General features: G+C 54.7%; 1 protein-coding gene across 1 annotated transcript in view; it reads left to right on the top strand.

Moving 5' to 3' along the window:
• Positions 1-718: 718 nt before the first annotated feature.
• TRIM8 (tripartite motif containing 8) overlaps positions 719-19,202 on the top strand; it is a 29,619-nt gene continuing 11,135 nt past the window's right edge. Inside the window, exons 1-2 of the mRNA XM_010564814.1 lie at positions 719-1,107; positions 1,398-2,054. Of these exons, the coding sequence (XP_010563116.1) occupies positions 1,485-2,054 (570 nt within the window). The 5' untranslated portion in view covers positions 719-1,107; positions 1,398-1,484. The remainder of the gene's footprint in view (positions 1,108-1,397; positions 2,055-19,202) is intronic.

Genomic DNA, 19,202 nt, shown 5'->3' with positions numbered 1-19,202 from the left:
CAGCCCCACCGCAGAGCCCCGCCGGGCGGGCGGGGGAGGCAGCGGGAGCGGTTTTGTTCCGGTGACTATTTAATTTTTTTTTAATAGATTTTTTTATTTATTTTTTTTTTATTATCTTATTTTTAATGCGCCTCCGGTCTCCGTTCTCCAGCAGGGCAGCTCAAAATGGCTGAGAGCTGACTCGGCTCTCCCGGAACCGTACGCTTCGGCCGGCTCCTCCCGGCTGCCCGCCGCCGCCTCGCCCCTTCCCGGCGGGGCCGGGGGGGGAAGCCGCGCCGGGGGAAGGCGCTCCGCGGGCGGCCCGGACAGCCGTCCCTCTGCCCCGGGACCCCCGGCTCCATCGCATTGTTGCCGTCGGGGGGCTGCGTCCCCCCGGCCGGCCATGAGACCGGGCTAGGTCGGGCACCCTCCCCGGACGCCTTTCCCCCCGCCCCCAGCCCCGGTGGGAAGTCAGAGCAGGTTGATTTGGGGTCCGCGGGGTTTAGATCCCCCCTTGGCAAAGCCCATCCCCTCTCTCATCCCTCTCCGGGAGCGTTGGACGAGGCTGGGAGGGCTGCGCTGGGCTGGGGTTTGCTCTGAATGACCGAGCTCTCCCATTCAAGACCTCGCAATCTCAAAGCAGGCGAGAGGGGTTTTTTTTTCTTCTTCTTTTTTTTTTCCTGTCTTGTCTTTTTTTTTTTTTCCTCTTCCTTTTTTTCTCTGCTGCTCCACAGGGTGAGAAGCAAATCTGTGGGGCTGCAGAGAGAATTCATTTTTTCGCCATCGTCATCGTCGCTATTATTATTATTTTTTAATCTTCCTCCTTTTCCCATTTTGGATCTTAACCCTTTGATCTGTTTCCTTTAAAAGACTCTGATTCCCAACTCCCATCAGGGGAGAGGGAGGAGAAATACAGGGGAGGAAAAAAAAACCAACAAAAAAAACCCGAGCGAGTCCGTGCTCTCAGCTGTTAGCCAGGTTGGTGGGGGACAAAAGTCCCTTTAAAATATTGAATGTCAGTTGCAAACCTAAGAAAAGAAAAATCCGATCCGGAGCGCTAAATTTAGGAGCTTTATATGGAACTTGGACTCTGCTGCTGGATTTTGTATGGATTTTTTTCAACCTTTGGTAAGTTTCGATTCACCTTCTGGGGTAAAAAGAAACAAATGGCTTTTAGGGGTGGTTAAGACTTTGGGCTGTAAATCCTACTGTATCGTGTTGGGGTTTTTTAGCCGTTTGTGTTGCTTTTTTAACGAAGCGACACGGACGTCACGTTTTCTCGCTGGAGATTCCTAGAGTGCTGCTCTTGGTTTATTTTATCCCTGATTTTAGAATATCTGCTGCGGTTTATTATTTGTCGCGCGTGCTGCGGGGAGGGGGGGGAGCCCAGCCGTTCACCCCCAGGCTTCCCGTTGCAGGGAGGACAGACCCCGGCGTCCGCCCCTAGACCGCACTGAGCGACCGAAGCGGGTGGGGGGAAACGTCGCCAGAGACTGCCGGCAGAGATGGCCGAGAATTGGAAGAACTGCTTCGAAGAGGAGCTCATCTGCCCCATTTGCCTGCACGTCTTCGTGGAGCCGGTCCAGCTGCCCTGCAAGCACAACTTCTGCCGGGGCTGCATCGGGGAGGCGTGGGCCAAGGAGTCGGGCTTGGTGCGGTGCCCGGAGTGCAACCAGGCCTACAACCAGAAGCCCAACCTGGAGAAGAACCTGAAGCTCACCAACATCGTGGAGAAGTTCAACTCCCTCAACCTGGAGAAGCCCCCCTCCGTCTTGCACTGCGTCTTTTGCCGTCGGGGCCCGCCGCTGCCGGCCCAGAAGATCTGTTTGAGGTGCGAGGCCCCGTGTTGCCAGTCCCACGTCCAGACCCACCTGCAGCAACCCTCCACGGCCCGGGGCCATCTCCTGGTGGAGGCGGACGACGTGCGGGCCTGGAGCTGCCCCCAGCACAACGCCTACCGCCTGTACCACTGCGAGGCCGAGCAGGTGGCCGTCTGCCAGTTCTGCTGCTACTACAGCGGGGCCCACCAGGGACACTCGGTCTGCGACGTGGAGATCCGCCGCAATGAGATCAGGGTAAGTCGGACCTTCGTGGAGACGTGGGTTTGTCCAGCCCGGGGGGGGCCGACGCTCTCCCTGGCCGCCCTCTCCCCTGCCGCGTTTGTTCCCCAAAGGCCTGTGTTTGTGTGTGGGGCCTAGGCAAAATCCACCCCGGTGCTGCTCCTCCTCCGCCCGGTGTCTCCCCCCCCTCCCTGCTTCGTGGCGGACATGTTAGGTGGCCTCCCCAGCCGAGCAGTGACGGAGTCTGCGGGTGCGGGGGGTGCTCTCTGGGGAAGGGGGTCCGTGCCAGGAGGCCTTCGGAGCCGTTCAGCCGTAGGACCTGCGGCCACTCGGGTCTGGGCTGCGCGGGGAAGGGTCAAGGTCCTGGGCCAGGGGGGTTTGGAGGGGTCGTCTCCCCGGTTCCTGCTGGGGTATGCAGCTGTTCGGGGGAAGGCGGAGGAGCTGCCCGCATCCGAGGTTGAGTCGCCCCGGAATCGGGCTCCCTGGGGGGACAAAGTGGCCGCAGACGCAGACCCTGTCCATTGTAAGGCCTGTGAATGTCAAACTGCCGGCTCTTCCCACCGCCTCCCGCCGGGACCGGTGGCCGCTATCCCCTTCCCCCCCTGTGATGGAGGAGCTTTGCGTCAGAGACCCATGGCTTCTCGCTGGCGGGGATTCGGGCTTGGGGTTTGGCCAAATAATGGGGTTTTTCTTAGGGGGCACAGGGCTGCCCCCCCCTCCCTAAAGCAGCATGGGGCGTAGCGCTGGATTCGAGGGAAAGCGAGTCTGTATTTTGCTCGTGGCCAGGCCATCTGGCAGGAGCTTTCACCCCTGGCTCCCCACCCTGAAGTTTGTGGCGGGCATTTAACAGCCCTGTGGGCAGCCCTGCCATGACCCCACCACCACCTTCCCCCGTCGCCCAGGGCTGCCCCTCCGCTCCCCCTCCGACCCTTCGAAAGAGGCCTGGCGCTTGTCCGCCGAATAAATATTTAACAATGAATTGAATGGTGATTACTGTAAAATGGGGATGATTTCCTGTGTATTTTAATGTTGCCAAAATGAGTCACCATTTAGCAATAAAAAAAAAAAAGTCATAAATAAAAATTGCAGTATAATTACTTTCCAATTGGATGGCCAGGCCTGGGGATGGGGGGGCAGCCTTGTGCAGAGGGGAGCCAGCCTGAGCTCACAGGAAGGTTATTTTCCTCTCCAGGTTTTTTGGGGGAAAACCAGAGACCTCCGTGGAGGTGCCAGCAGCTCTGCCACACGCACTGGAAGGGGAAAGACCCAGCCAGGCTTTTGGAGAAGCGTTTTTCTGCTTCTATTTATAGGGAGTCATTTTGGTCGCCCTCTGCCAGGGTGGGGAGTCACCCTGGAAGGGCTGCACGGGGCTGGGATGGGGCTTGCATGTGTATTTCCTGGGAGCCTTAGCCAGGGACCAAAACTATTTTTCCAGGTCCTTTTCCAGGACACTTTGATCTCATCTATTCCCGCTCTTGCTGCGTGGTTTTTTTTTTGTTGTTGCTGCCGTTGTTATGGCTGGATGTTTGCTGCTCCTTGCAGATGCACGCTGCTAATGACCTGGCAGAAAGCTGCCACCAGCTAGGCTGGATTTTGGCCTTGGCTTGGAATTTTAGGATATGTGGCTGGACACTGAAGGTGTCGGACGGCTGTGTTGTAGAGCCACAGAATTATTTTGTGACCTTGGCCAAATCCCTTGGTATCTCCATCACCGCGTTATCTTAATTTTCTTTCGCTGTGATGATAAGCTTGTCTCTTCCTACTGGGTGCACGGCTCAGTTGGGTGCTCGGAGGCTGGGGCAATGCAGGACAGCCCGAAGCTGGGGGATGGCGTGCCCAAAAGATCCCCCCCTGTAGTTGAAGCAGTTCCTCCATGAAAAGGCCGCAGTAGGGAAGAGCCCCTGGGAAAAACACCCGGCAGTTGCCGGCCCTCACTGCATGGCCTTGGCCAGGTCTCTGGCTGAAAACCTCTCCTCGTTAGCCAGCAAGGAAGGTGGCTGTGTTGGCTCCCGAGTTAGGGTGCGTGCGCTCAGCCGGTGACTGCTTCCCGCCTGCGGGAGCCAGGCCCGGGATTCCTGGCTGCTTGCTCACCCCATGGCGGAGAGCCGCTCTTGGAGCATCCTGGGGAAGGAGGGCTGGGGCTGGGGGGCAGATGAGTAACACTGGGCTTGGGAGGTCCGGGGGAGGCCCCATTGTGAGAGGTTTGTTCCATGTGTGGCTCGCGTTTGGGAAGCTGTTAATTGAGAAATGAGTCAAAGTTTGGAGGCTCAGAGCCTTGTCCTTGGTGCGGGGGACTTGCGACTGTGTGTGGGGTGCAACATTGACCTGGTGTGGTGGGGGTGGCCCCCATAGCCCGGAGGAGGGATGGGAGCCTTTTTTAGTATTTATTACTCTGTCTCTGCTGCCGGGCCACCTTGAAGGGCATCTTACCCCCAGTTACGGTCAGATTTGAAGGGGAAAAGGGGCTCAAAACTCCTTGGGGACCACACCAGCGCTTTCAGCTGTAAGCTGGCAATTAGGGCAAGAGAGCTCGTGCTGGGCAAAAGAGGCTGGAGGCCAGTGTCTGCAGGAGGAAAGAGGGTGTCTGTGGAGGGCTCGCTTGAGGTGGAGGCACATGCTTGGTGGGTTTGGGGTAAGGGGACCGCTCAGCATTAGGTGCTGTACAAACCCGCAGAGCCCTGGCTCAGAATTGGTTGAACTCCACAGTGCAACCATAATACAAACAGTAAATAAAATATGTGGTTAATCTTTCTTTCGTGGGCGTATAAAGCGCTTACCTCCCCTTCCCCCCGTGAGATGTTTTCTCCTTTGTTTCCTGTTTTTGTAGTGCTTAAAGAGGAGAGGGGGAAAAAAACCCCAACAACCCACCCTTTTTTTTTTGCTTCTTGTCATTTCGTTTGTGTCAAGGTCTCAAAATGAAACATTTTTTCTTCCATCTTTGCCTTTGCTGCCCCAGACACGTGCCTCCTGCCTGCATGGGGGAACCTGCTTCCAGGGTTGAAAAAGAAAGTTGCTGCCCTTTTTTTTTTTCTTTTTTTTTTTTTTTTTTTTTTTGTCCCCCATTCATCCCAAAAGGAGAAAAATACATTGCTGGAATTGGAGCACGGGTCAAATGCCAGCAGCCAAAGAAAGGGACTCACTTGCGGGGTGCCCTATCTTTGTGTGGGACATGGTTGACTGAGGCCAGGTACATTAGAGCTTGCCTGGGGATGTCCCAGCTGCCTGTCCTCAGCTGGAAGTGTCACTGGTGGAAAAGGGCTTGGGTAGAGGCTCTGCTTCTGCTTCCGTTTTGTTCCAGGGATGAACGTAGATTTCCCTCTGACCTAGCTTGCAGCGCATTTTTGGGAAATCAGGAGAAAACCCCTCCGTGTTCTGAAGATCTCTGTTGGTTTTGAACATTAAGAGGGAGAAAGTGCATTGTGGTGCTGAGACCTGTGGGAAAACATTGGGGATCCTTCTGCAGGTGTGTGGGAGCAGCGCCCAGCGCTGGTAATGGAGCAGCGCCCATTGAGCAAATCCAGGGGGACAGGGACTGGGCTGCTGGTCCCATCTGCTCCTCAGTGGGTTTGGCCTTTCTTTCTTGGCAGCACCCCAGATAAGGCCAGTTCAGGTGCTTTCTAAAGTATGGGAAAGAGGAGAGGTGAGCACTTGCTAAGAGCACAGGAAGAGATGAATCCCAAGTCTGTACCAGAAACTCTGGTCCCTTGCCAGCATTGGCCACCAGCCCCAGTGCAGAGACGGCCCGTGCACTTTTCCTGCCTGCCCCAGCTGATTGCTTCTGTGGTTTAAAAGCTCTAGGTCTCTAGAGGGAAAATGCCACCAGCTTTTCTTTGCTAGGCGGACCTGACAACAGAGATACCTTCCTGCTTGAAATAAGTCCCGTGTTGCATCCCCACGCTGCCATCTGTGCCAGGGACATTTTGCTGGAACCTAGGGAGCCTCACTGGTGGGGAGGCTGGGGTCGGCTCCACTGCCAGGCTCCTGGCATGAGCTGCTGTATGTTGTTTTACTCTGAAACAGGTTTGGTAACTTGTGATGGGCTGGATTTTTACAGGCTTACTTATTTTCCAGATGACTTGTTTATGAGGAGTGCGGCATGCAGCTCACTGGAGGCATTGTGAGCGCAAGTGTTCAAGTGTTAATTTAGCTCTCGTGACTGTAAGATGGTGTGGGCTGATGCCTGGCAGGTGTTCCCTATGGCAGTCTTTGAACATACCTGGTCCCCAGATGACTTTTGCAGTAGGTCCTATGAAGCCAGAGATGCGCAGGTTCTCCCTGTGCCCTCCATCTGAGCCTCCACCAGCACCCCAGAGCTGAACCGCCAGCCCAGCCTGGGGGTTAGGTCAGCCTAACCCAGGTCTCTCTCCCCTGGCTTTGCCCATGCCCTGGTTCCTTCTCAGAGGCCTCAGGATTCCAGCATTAGGCTCCTAAATGTGACTGATCATTATGGCCTGGGATCCTGTCAGTTGGTCAAGCTGCCATGATGAGTAATGACTTCTTGGGCCTTGGGCAGTCACAGAAATCCCAGCACCCACCTAGCCTCGCTTTCTAGCTCCATGCCATTCACCGCCATCCGTCAGGCTTTGCTGCACTGTGTTGTCAGGGGCAGCAGGGGATTTCAGTTCAACCGATAGCAGCTTGTGCCGCCATAGAGAGGTCTCAGGGGAGCTGAGCCACCCTGCTGCAAACCTATCTGGGTGTGCTGGCCAAGTGGCAGTGGGTAGGTTGGCTGATACTGGGACAGTCTCCTGCCTCCCCCGGGTTTGGATTAAGGGCTTTTCCCCAACGCTTTCCTGCTAAACTTGAGCATTTTCCTCGCCCTTAGCCCATCAGGTTGCCAGCAGTTGCTTGCTCTAGACCTGCAGCTGCAAGTCTAATGTGTAGAGTCAATCTGAGAAGTGACAGCAGAGATGGAGGATGTGGGGAGGCAGCCTGGTGAGTTTAGGTGGGAGGGAGGAGGCTTGCATGGAAGGGACAGCTTTGGTAAAGAAGAGGAGTAGGACAGGGGCTGCAGTGGAGAATGTTCTCTTCCCATGGTGGACAAAGCTATGTGGACAGGTGCTGGTGAAAAGTGAGGTGGAAGGAGAGGGAAAGAGAGGTTCATCTGAGGACCTTGAGCTGCTTTGCAAGGAACAGCAACAACCTGTAGCCCAGGCTTACCCCTGCAGTATATAGGGGTTGGCTGTACTTTGCAGGTGGGGATGTCTAGGCACAGCCTTGCCCATCCATGCCAGACAGCCTTGGCCAGAGAGCTTTCTTCCTTGAAGCTCTCGCTCAGTGGTGGCTTTAAATGAGCCCCTGAGATGGGGGTGTCCTGGTCTGGTCTCTGAACCAGGAGGTATAAGCCCGACTTTGGCTGGTGATGAGGGCATAACAAACTTAGCCCGGACCCTTGTTTAGTCTAAATCCAACCTGTGATATTTATGTAAGTGTCATGTGGCTGCTGGCATGGAGGTGTGCAGCATGCTGCTCTCCTCTGGTCTGTGAGCATGGCGGAGAGGGAGAAGTAGGAAAAACATGGTCTGCAGTGTGACACCCTGGACTTTCCTCCGCTCCTCAGCCTCGTGTCTCGCACGTGCGAGCCCGGGTGAGCCCTCCGAGGAACGTGTGAGTCCCAGGACCGTCCTTCCCTTCTCTTCCCCTCCCCTCGCTCCAGCAAAGCACTGTCCTCGAGCTCTCCTGCGTGCTTGGCCGAGCCTGGTCCTGCCAGAGGGGGGTCCACAGCCTCCCCGCTGCTCTGGTCATTGCCTCTGGAGCAGAGGAGTTGCCTCTGTCCCCATCTGAGCAGGGGGAGCAGAAGGGGGGGCTGGCGAAGGGGGTGGGAGGCGAAGGCAGATTTCCATGTCTCACAAAGGGCACAAGCGATCAGATTCGTGCAACTGCCCAAGAATAAAGAGGCTCTTACAGTGCTGGCTGCCCTGACCTCTCTCCTCTCTGCTCCAGAGGACAGCGTGTGACCACACAGGGATTTTTTAGCTGTGCTTCGGAGGGAGGCAGCCGGTTTTCTATCCCCAGACCTGTCTGCAGCTTGCCTTGCAGCATATTGGCCTATTTTTTGCTCATTACCTATCTGTTTACTGGAAATCTTGGTACACGTTGGTAATTTCTTCTTTTCTTCTCCTTAATTTCATGTAATTGTTTTGGGGTTTTGTTTTTTTTTTTTTTTTTCAATGTGACACTGAAATGGGGCTGAGAGCAGCAGTGCTTCCAGAGCAGGGACAAAAGTAACCAGGAAACACAGGGCAAGAGAGGAGGGATCGACACCGAAACAATGAAATAGCCAAGCAAGGAAAGACTGAATGCTCAATAGCACAAGCCTTTGCAGAAATGCCTGGCTAGTGCAGCATTTTATAATCAGCTTCTGTGCTGGGCTGGCCTGCAACAGTAGTGTGATGGGGGAGGAATGCTTTGAATTAGCTGGATGCCAGAATTAATTCTGTCAGAATTCAAATGTACATGTATGTACGGATTTATAAATAAACACTTGGGGACGGATTCTGCTTTGCCATGCAGGCTCCGGGGCAGAATCTGGTCTGGCTTCGCTTTTTTTCTTTTAAAAAAAATAAAATGCTATGGATCTGGGCTAGGTTCTGGTGACTTTGTCAACTTTCTGCATTTATCAGCAGCCTGTAGGCTCAGGAGATGCTGGTTTGGTTGGAGTAAGGGGGATGGCTCAGAGGAGTCAGAGCTGCTGAGCTTCCTTGTGTTGGTAGCCAATCTTCTGCAATGAACCTCCGTTTGCTGGTAGAGAAGATGAGGCAGATGCTGGGGGACCAGTGGGGAGGTGTGGAATGTGCGGGACCAGGGATGTCCTACCCTTCTCTTTCCTCTGTGGAAGAAGGACTGACAGAGGCAGCCACCCCTCCTTTACCCAGGAGAGCTAGAGCCAGTGCACTTGGGAATGGGAGGAAGAGGTGCCTGGTCCCAAATATGGAGAGAGGGTCAGTTATTTACAGGCGTGAGACTCTGGATGCACGCAAGAGTTTTTACATATGTCCCCCAGATGAACTCAGGGAAGAGGTTCCCACTCCCGAATCCTTTCTGATAAGGACAGCTTCGGCCCATTCTCACCAGGGGATCGCGGTTGTCCCTCTTCTGTCTTGTGATTCACTTGTGATGGTAACATGAGCAAAGTTCCTGGCTCAGAGCAGCGCCCTGCCACTCTGCAGCAGTGCCGTCTACGTAACACACTCTCGAAGTCATCTGTTTGCTGGGACAATGTACCAGAACTTAAAAAAAAAAAAAAAGGATATGAATCAATTTAATTTCTCTTTCTTCTCTTCCCCCTACCTGTTCTTTCTCAATTCCTTGGTCTGTGGATGCTCTGGGGGGGCTGTCTCTGGAGTGGGCTGGGAAGAGCCGAGCTGCGGACGGCTCCAGATGAGGCAGTTGGCAGGGAGTGACGTTCCGGATGGCTGTGTCACTCTGAAATATGAGTAAACGTTGTCAGACCAGCCGACTGTATGATCCGGGGCTCGGGGAGGGCTGATCTGCCCTTTCTTCCCTCCACCCACCTCTCCCTGCGTGGGATTCCCTGTTTGCTCGGCATCACCCCGTTCTCTCCCTGTCTGGGTGACCTGGAAGCTTCGTCCTAGAGCTGGAGCTTTGGAGAAAGGGAAGGAAAATCCCCCATATCCTAATGGAGGCAGTGTTTTCCCTCGCTGTACAACAGCTTAATCCAAACCCTCATTTGAGCCAGTTATTGTGTGGCTTTAAAACCCCGTCCCTGGAAACTAGTCTCCCACCCCCTTCCCTCCCAGTCAATCCTGGTCGGTGGAGCTGAGCTCTGGGGTTTGGTGCTCGGCCACACACAGACACAGATCGATCGCGCTGGGGGGTGGGTTGATATTTTTGTGGCAATGGTTTTTACTGCTCGTTGTGGTGGTTGTTGGAAAGTCATGGGGGTTGGCGCACGCTGTAACGGGCTTGTGCGTGTGGCAAGGGGAGAGAGGGTAACGCTATCACATCCTTTTGCTCATTATCCTCTTGCTAGTGGGGGGGCTGTGTCCCTCTCCCCATCCGAATCCGTGCAGAGCTGCCGGCTCTGCAGTGGGAGCTGGTTTTCCCTGCAGGTGAACTCCTCTGCGCTCAGACAAAGGGCTGGGGGTGCCGGTGCCTCCCTTTGTTCTCCTCCTGTCCTGGTGCACCCGCCTCCGATGGCAAAAAGCCCCTTGAAGCGCGCCTCTCAAACGGATGGAGCGGAATAAATGTGCTGTGAGGTCTCTGTCCCCCTCACAGACCCTTTGGGGATGGGGGTGGTGGTGCACGCTCCCCCTTCCCTCGGGTATTGTGCTAGCCCCTTAGTGATGGGGGTGGCCGTATCTGGGAGAGAAATACTGCAGCTCTCCTGCCACAGCTGCACCAGGCTGAGGCCCGCGAGCCCTCTCTGGGTCAGAGGTGGTTTGGTTGTAGGGGATGGGGATGAGATCTGCCCCCTGCAAGGGAGTGGGAGCACATTTTCAGGTTATTTTTCTGCTTCTGCCTGCTGGCATCCTGCATGACAGGACATCCAGGCATAGGACTGGAAGTAACTCCTTGTGTGTTCAGGCGAAGACCAGCCCATGCCAAACGCATCTCCCAAGGGTGTGAGCCCCGCAGGTAAAACCACGGCCTGTCCTCCAGCCAAGGATTTTGTAGCATTTTACTTACAACAGGGGAGAAAAAGGTCAGTTTAATCTCTGCAACAACCTAAAATCTAGGTAGGGAAGTCAGAGTGTTACCCTAAAATAGAGATAAGCAGAGGTGGGGGGACCTGCTAGGGAGTCAGGAAGTCTGTGGCAGCGTGGGGAAGCAATCTTGGAGACTTGGGCTTTCTTTGCTGGTTGTGGTACCTTGCTGAACATGGACCCTGCTAGCTGCCCCCCACCCAGGCGCTTCCTCCCCTGGTCCTCCCCAAAGCTGGCTCCCAGCTACTGCTATCATCTATGAATGCGCATGGTACTAATCTCCATTTATCAAAGTGCTTTCGCAACAATCTGATAAACAATACGGAGGCAACGAGCAAAAGCTAAACCTTCTTCTATGTGTTAAAACTGCCCACTGGAGCCTTCCTCAGGAAATGTTCCTCCTTACCAAAACGCAAGGCCCAGCTTTGCAGGGGAGAGAGAGAGAGAGACAGGAGGCATCCAAAAAGACAACCTTCATGCACATGCTGCACCCAGTAACTGTAGACACAGACATTTGAGGAAAATGTTGTGCTTCCCAAAAGGCAGAGGCTGGGAATGTCTGTCAGCTTGGGTGGAAGATGGAGGAAACCAAGGGAGTGGGAACCCATGGGGCAGCAACCCCAGGCGTGTCCCACCCATGGGGTGGTGATCCCAGGCATCCTGAATCCCGGTCCTGGTGGCTGCTTTGCATCTGTGGAGCCCACCTCTTGTTCTGCCTGGCGGAGGGAGCAGGTGTTAACGTTTTGAAGGTTAAGCAGAACTCACGAGCTGGCCCCAAGGCGCCGCTGTGCTAGCCAGTGGGTAAGGAGAAGCCACTGCAGAACTGAGCTAGCAGCCAGCTTTCTTTGTGGGTGCAAGCTTGCCAGGGGACGAGGAGCTGCTGTTGTTGGTCCTTCTGCTCTAGAAAATGGCAGTGCGGTCATGGCTAGAAATGGCTTCTCTGGTTGTACCCTGCAAGCTGGCGCTGCCCCTTCCACCCCCAATCCCTGTGCGGCACATCCCGTAACCTTTGTGCCTCCACCGCATCCTCTTTGAAAGAGGATAATGAAACTGAAAGGGGGAAGCAGAGAGCACTGGAGGCACCTTGGTCTGACGGGCTTGGTAAAGCACTGCTGGTCTGCTGGAGACCTGAGGAGCTGCTTTTTTGAGTCAGGAGATGAAATGACAGGTGGGGAGAGGGCATGTGGCGAAAGCTGCCTCATTTGGGGATGGAAACTGAGCCTAAAATACGGCTTACAGAAATTGGCAGGACCAGAGTTGAGCAGAGCGGTTCCCCTGGCTCCCTGGGAGGATGGAGCCGAGCAGGGTCTGAGCTGTCGAGCTCTGATCACCAAGTCAAACCTGGAAGATAAATGATACTTCAGGGGCCTGAGATCAATAATGTCAAAGGCTGGCCCGTAATCGGGCGAGATTAAAAGCCAATGACAGGCTTCCTCCTAGGAGCAGAAGTCAGCATGTTGAAGGAGAGCATCAGGGCTTGCTCCTTTACGGTTATTCCCTGGTGGTGCCTGCATCCAAAACCCACCTTCCTTGGCTGCCCCCTGCAACATCAGCAATTCTCCCCCATAATCAACATCAACCAGATCCCACAGGTCCCCTACAGCTAACCCCTCTTCACCGGTCCCCGTGCTGGTTCAGAGCGCTTCTTGCCCTTGGGAGAGTGACTGAGGTGAAGACAAAAGCAATGCAGCCCGGTGCTGGCCACCAGCAGCTTTTGCTGTTGGGGGATGAGCTGGGGCCACAGGAGGCAGAGGAGGGGAGGAGAGGCTGAAGCAGGAGGTCACATCAATTCCATGGGTACTGTGATGTGCTGCGTGTTGTAAAGATGCTCTGCTTTTGGGGAGCACACTGGGGAGAGGAGTTTGGGAAATGAGGGCTGCATATGACTCTTGATTTTGTTCTGAATTTGTTGGTTTTGCCTGTATTTATCAATTAACGGGTGACATGGGCATTCACCCACCTGTGGGCAGGAGACAGGTGGGGTGCACAGTTGTGCCCATTTTGGGGGTGCTGGCATTCAAGCTTGTCACAAGGGCGGCTTTTCTCCTGGGTGGGTGCTGGGCAGGGGGCTGTGCCCCTGCGCTCGGCTGGAGCGTGCTTCTCCTGGTCGGCAGCAGGCACTGTCCAGCTGAGGTGAAGATGGAATTGATTTATTTGCAGGAGCAAAGCAGGAGCAAATTAAAATAAATTTGAGTCCCTTTTTTCTGTGCATCCTTAAAGGGGCACATGCTACATCGCAGCTCTGTGGGGCAGGGCCACTTCGGGGCTCCTGTGAAGGGTGCTGGGAAATAGGATGTTGTCTCTATTTCCCGAGCACAAGGGCAGTTAAAGGAGAAGGGGCCGTGCCATCTCCTGCCGCTGCCCCTCATGTGTGAGCGGGGGGAGCTGGCTTGCCACTTGCCTTTGCCCGGGGCTCCTCTTCCCCTTCCTCCCCGCTCCCCCACCCCTTCCCTGCCAGGAAGCCTGGCCTTTGTGTGAAGTGATGCCTCCTGACATCAGCCGGGCGTCGCGATTTCCTCCACAGCGGGGAGGGCCAGTGGGCAAGGAGAAGGGTGCCACACTCCCCAAGGGGTGACATACGGTCCTGGCCTTGCTGGAGTGCAGGACGGCGGCACTCGGGGAGAGGCTGCATGCCCGGCCAGAGTGCTTTGGGGAGGTGGTTGCCCCCAACCCCACCAGTGTGGCGGTTCGGTGCAGCTTTGCTTGCTTGTGCTGCTCTGCCTGAAAGCATCGAACTGGTGCGTTGCTTCTTGCTGCCTGTGACTCTGATTGCTTCAGTGGCATCTTTATTTGACCCCTCTAGGGATGCAGTGTTGGGGTCTATATAGCTGAAGCTTGGGCAGTGCTGACTGTGGGGTCTTGCTCTGGAGTCAGTGGCCCAGTGTCACAGAGCAGAAGCGGAGGGGCTCACAGCAAGGCAGGAGCAGGGCTGACATCTCTTGCGGCCCAGGGCTGCACTGGAACTCTGGGAGCATCTTGCTGTCCGTGCAGACATGTCGCTTCGGCAAGGGCAGGGCACAGCTCGACTGCGAGGGGGTTTGCAGGGTGCAGGCTCTTGCCGCTCCTTGGAAAGGGGCTAACACAACACATGGGAATTGGCCAAGTGCCTGCCGACAAGAAGCCGTGGCTGGCGCCTTGCCAGGAGCTTGGAGGCCTCGCATCTCTTTAATTTGAGACGTGTTTACTAGTGGATGGTGTTTTGCAGCTGGCTGGCTGGAAACTACAGGTCCCAGCATGCTTCCTTGTGTGTCGCCCAGCTGCTGAGCTCCAGCAGGAGTGTGGTACCATGGGGATCGTAGTGTCGGTGCTGGCTGCTGTGGGAGTTTTGCTGCCTTGGAGAAGGGCTGTGGTTCAGCATTGCTGGGAAGAGACAGGCTGTGAGACACAGGGCTGGTCTCTGCCTCCTACCTTCTTATCCTCCTGCCACCCATTTGCTCAATGCAAGACCAGGTTGGCCTTTTTATGTCACCAGGCTGGGGAGGGGATCTGGTCCTATTCTTACTCGTTTGCAATGTAAATATTTTGGTCCCGAGTACGTTGCTGGGAGCTGGGTGTCACGTTGAGGAGCGTGATTCATTCATCTGTTGCTGCTCAGAGCACAATGAGGCAGCCTTGGGACCGGTCCCAAAGACTTCCTGTGATCGTGGCTGGTGGGGAATTTGGGACGTCACGTTTGACTAACTCAGGGCCCTCTTCGTGCAATTCCTGCAAGCCAGAAGTACTGTGCTGTGCCCAGCACGTTCAGAACTTGCTACCCCCAAAATGTGGTAGGTACAGGTGGCTTGCATTTCCAGAGGGAGGAAGAACGGAGAGAGAGGCTGAGCTCCAGCTCTTGCCTTCCCCAGCTGCTGGCATGTGGAAAAGGTTGCAGGGTGTAGGGCTTTGTGCCTGATCCCAGCCAGCCTAACAAATAAAGGTACAAAGCGACACAGGTTCAAAACCTGTTGCACATCAAGTCTCGGAGGAGGCCCCAGCAGAGTGTCCCCAGTGGGACCAGCACCACAAAAGCGTCCCTGTGTGTTTTAGAGGGACATGGGACAACCCGAGGCAGGGTGCTCGGCGAATGGGTGCCTCTCCATCCCTTGCTTTCGCCACCGATGCTCTGCTGCCAGAAGGGACCTTTGCACCCCCAGTTTGGTCACCAGCACAGCAGGGGAGGCACCGCTGCACCCTCCACCCCAGGGCTGGCTCCTACTCTGTCCCACTGTGCGTCACGTCGTCCTCCCCATGCCGCTGAGAGCCAGGTGCGGGCTGTGCAGTGCCCGGATTCATTCTGGCATCCTTCGTTAGACGGTGTTTGTTCGTGCTGCATTTTTCTTTTTGCTGGCTTGTTTGGACACGCACTGGTACATTCACAGTACTCAGGCAGTAACGTGAGTCTCTTTCCCATTAGGAAAGGGGCCAGGATTTGGGGGGGCCAGGAGGGCGGCTTAAGCAGTAGTTTCTGAGATATTTCCTTCTGCCGCCACACCCTGCGTGAAAGAGCAATATCCGCGGCTTCAGCTGCTATCGCAAGGCTCCGAACGTCTCTCTTTTAATATAGATTGGTATCATTTTGCATTTTAAAGTAAAAACACGCTGCAAGCTGCAGACAGCTGTCGGTTGGCAGCTTTGTTTGAACATCTGGTATTGCTGGGCTGCTGTTCAGCACGATCTAACTATGGGATTCATAAAGATTATAATCCGGGCTTTCAGATTCTCAACAGCCGCCTTGTGAAAAAAATGGGCAAGAGAGAAAACCCAGCAGGGAGGCAGCTGAGAGGTCCTCGGTGTTCAGCAGGTTGTGGTTGTGGTAGGTCCCTTCTTGGGTGCAGAGGGGTGGATGGGCTTGCTTTATGTCACCCTGGCTGCCCACAGGTGCTGATGGGCTGCTTCCAGCCTGCAAACCACCAGGCGTTGGGGAGCTGTAGAAGTGCAAAGTCCTCTTCCCGCCCCCCCGCCCTGCTTCTCTTTATTTTTTTCAGCTCGTGTGCCGAATCCGGTTGAGTCTCATACTCCTCTGGGTGGTGTCTGGCACTGGTGAGCTGAAGCAGCAGATTCTGCTGTGACTTTCGGTAGATGTTTGTAATAGTTGTCTGCAGCAGCAGGACTTGGTTTCTTTTTCTTTAAAGTAAGTGATGGAGGAGCCAAGGCTCAGAGTAAACATCTCAGCACATCAAAACCTTGTTTCCAAGAGAAGTTGAGTCCCCTTTTCTTGAAACAACCAAAAGGTTGAGATAGCCACCTCTGTAAGCCCCATCCATCCATCTGCAAGTCAGGCACTTTCCTTGGCACCTTTGAGAATTAAGTGGCCTCTAAGCCCCTAACGGGTTTTATAAATCTTGTTAGTTGATCTGCATTTTTGCAAAGCTCTTTGAGTCCAGCCTATTGGTGCATAAGTCACCTTGACTTTCCACAAGGCTTTGACTCCCAACTCACTTTCAGGCTCCATTTGTCAGTTGGAGGTGCACAAAAAACATCCCCCCCTTATCTTTATTAGAAAAAAAAAAAAGCTGCCTGGAGAAATCTAGCTGCACTCTAGATGGTGCGAGCCAGTAATAGAGGTGCATATAAACCTGTTCTGCCCTTGTTTGTGTTGATTTAACTTACCAGTACAAATTAAAATAGCCTTGAGCGGTTGGAAGTTTAACTAGATCAGTTGGGAGGAAAAAAAATAAAATCATGGCCTTTAAATCAAAGCAGGGTTTTCTTTCTAGTGCTGCCTGAGCCTGGAGAGGGGCTTTGTGCTGCCTGTGCAGCCGGACCCCTCGTCTCTGGGTCACCAAATGAGATGCAGACAGGGCACGTGGCTGCAGATCATTGCCTTTCCACTTATCAGTGGTCTCATGGCTGGGACCCGTGGGTGCATGGAGGTATCGCTGCAGCTGCTCTGCTCCTCGGTGGTATCTTGAGTTCCCCCCAAAACTTGCTCGTGCATCCAGATCTTCAGGCTGGGCTCCCTCCAGAGCAGAAATTGGAAATTAGGGGGGTAGAAAGCCAAAGGGGCTGTTATTCAGAGCTCAGGTCTTCCCATGGCAGGGCTGAGCCGTAGCGGGTGCAGAGCGGAGGTCTTTGGGCTGGGGAGAGGCAGCTCAGCCCGCAATGGAAGGAAGGGTGGAAGAGGCTGGCTGTGTTTCACCCCTGCAGGGAGAAAGCTCTGAGATCACACAGGCCAGCTGGATCTTGAATCCAAGATGTTTATTTGGAAGAGGGAGTGAGGGTTTCTCAATTTTGCAGGGGCTGCAGATGGGGGTAGGTTTGCTGCCAAGTGATGGGAGTGGGTCTTTGCAGAATGGCTGCTTTTGAAGGCGAGACATCCCGCCAGCCACAGTTTGGGGATGACTGGCCAGGACCCTCAGACTGCAGCACATTGGGAAGATCTTGGGATTCAACAAAGCTAGATGAGGCTCGGACAACAGCAGATCAGGGCAGAATCAGGGGTGCTGCCAAAGCCTGTTTACTTTTTTGTGGGGGTTATGGAAGGAGCGACTCACAGATGATATGTCAGAGCAACAGGGCTTGTGTGAGGAGCAGGATTTTATGATTTGACTGAGTTTCAGTGCTGAACAACCTCCCATTTCTGCCCAGACTGCCACCACTGGAGCTGGCAGAGTGCATCTGAGAGGTAGTTTGGGGAGATGATCCAGCCAAAAAGAGACTGCTGGTTTTTTACTGGCTTAATTTTTCATCTGGATCCGTGGTTGGGAAGGGGCAGATGTATGAAAACAGAGACAGAAGAGGGAGAAAAGGAGGTTAGGCCCCCCATAACATACATGTAAATTGATTGAAATGTTCCAGAAGCCACAAGCACAGGGTGCGTCGAAGGTGGAAAGGGCAGGACTTCTTACATGATCACTTAGGCTTCAAAAAACTGGAAGCCTGGTGTATCCCAGTCAGGGTAGCTACAGGCCCCAGATTTTACTTTCTGGTGTGGCAGGGAGAAAGTGCAAAGCGACGTTGGTCGTTGGGGCCAGATGTGCTCAAGGTGTTGGTGTCAGTTTGAGGTCCCAAGTGGCTGGAAATGGTTGCTCAAGGCACTTGGGTCTGGGTGTCTGAAACTTTCTGGGATGTCGCAAACCCCTGCACTTCCCTGGAGTGCCCTGGCGCTGGTGTTCCAGAGCCAGTTGCTCAAAGGGCATTTGGTGCTGGGTCGTGGTCTGCAGCTGGAGCCCCCGTGTCAGAGATGGCTGAGTGGCAGGGTGAATTTTGGCACTGCTTTATAAGCAGCCCCAAATCAGGACATTCTCCCTCTGAAATCAAAAGAGGCGGGGGAAAAAGAGCTCCTCCCTCACATCCCTGATGGCAGAGAAGATGCAGACGTTGTCCTTCGTAAACACAGAGCCGAGCCCTGTGACTCCTCCTGGCTCTCCTTGCTCCCAGGCGAAGGCGGCCTGGACTGTCCTCTCTCCCAAAAGCTGGTCTGGGAGAGCTGCTGGCCAGCATCCGCGCCCAGGCCTGGGTGGGGATCTCCTCTCCCTCCCTTCCCAGCAGAGAGAAAAAAGATTTCTTGAGCTCCTCGCTGCCCTGAGGGCCTGGTCGCGCTTGCAGCCGCAGCCCCGGCAGCTCTCAGAGCTGGTTTCTCTGTCTTGCTCCTGCACCGCCCAAAAGCATCTGCTGTCCCCGCACCGCTAACACACAGTGCGGGAGCACATTTTCTCCAGCCAGATGCCGTGTCTCCTGGCAGATCTGGGGCAGGAGATGGCTGTGCTGGCCAAAGGCACGGGCATCACCAAGGCTTATCTTTGTCCTGTGGAGCCAGCGGCATCAGTCGGGACTCGCCTGGCTGCACACTCAGCATGCAAACCAGCTCATCTGTCCCCATATTCATCTTCCTGGTGTGTTTCCAGCTTCTTTCTTCCTCTCCTCCCCATGCTGTGAGTGAGCCTTGAGCCCAAGGTCTGGCAGAGGCATTTCACCCCAGTTTCACTGCCTCTTTCTGCGCTTTGCCTGGGGACAGCTTGTCTGACGCTGGCCCATGATCAGCACGGCCTCGCTTCTACCCTCCAACATGCTGCAAAAGTGACTTCAGTGTTCAGGGCACCTCTGTTTTGGGGGGGCACATCGCCCATACTGGGCACCCCGTATCAGGACGGCTCCTGCCTCCAGGACTTGCGGGGCTGCTGGCACAGAGGGGATGCTTCTGCAGCCACCAGCCTCATCTCCCTGCTCTTTAATCTCCCTTATACCCCTTTTCCCCTCGAAGCAGCTCTTTGTCCCTACTCAGAGGACACTGACAGCAGTGGCAGCTGGGCCATGGCTTGAAGTTGGTGTGCAAAAACCACAGGTAGAGCCCTAGCCTCCTTCCCCCATTTGTGTGAGAGGCACAGCTGCAAGTAACTCCCATGGCAGCGGGAAGCAGGGGGACACACAGAGGCCCAGGGAGGCAAATTAACATCCTCAAGGTCCTTCTGAAGGTTGCTTTCCGATGGAGAATAGGTCCCCGTTTCCTGGCCTCCAGAAATGCCGCTGCTGGCCCTGTGCAACACAATGCCTAGTATTTTCCCCTTTCTAACGAGTT

The sequence above is a fragment of the Haliaeetus leucocephalus genome, unplaced genomic scaffold (genome assembly GCF_000737465.1).
Source record: "Haliaeetus leucocephalus isolate CR32 unplaced genomic scaffold, Haliaeetus_leucocephalus-4.0 Scaffold184, whole genome shotgun sequence".
Classification (NCBI taxonomy): domain Eukaryota; kingdom Metazoa; phylum Chordata; class Aves; order Accipitriformes; family Accipitridae; genus Haliaeetus; species Haliaeetus leucocephalus.
This window is presented reverse-complemented; position numbering and strand designations above follow the sequence as displayed.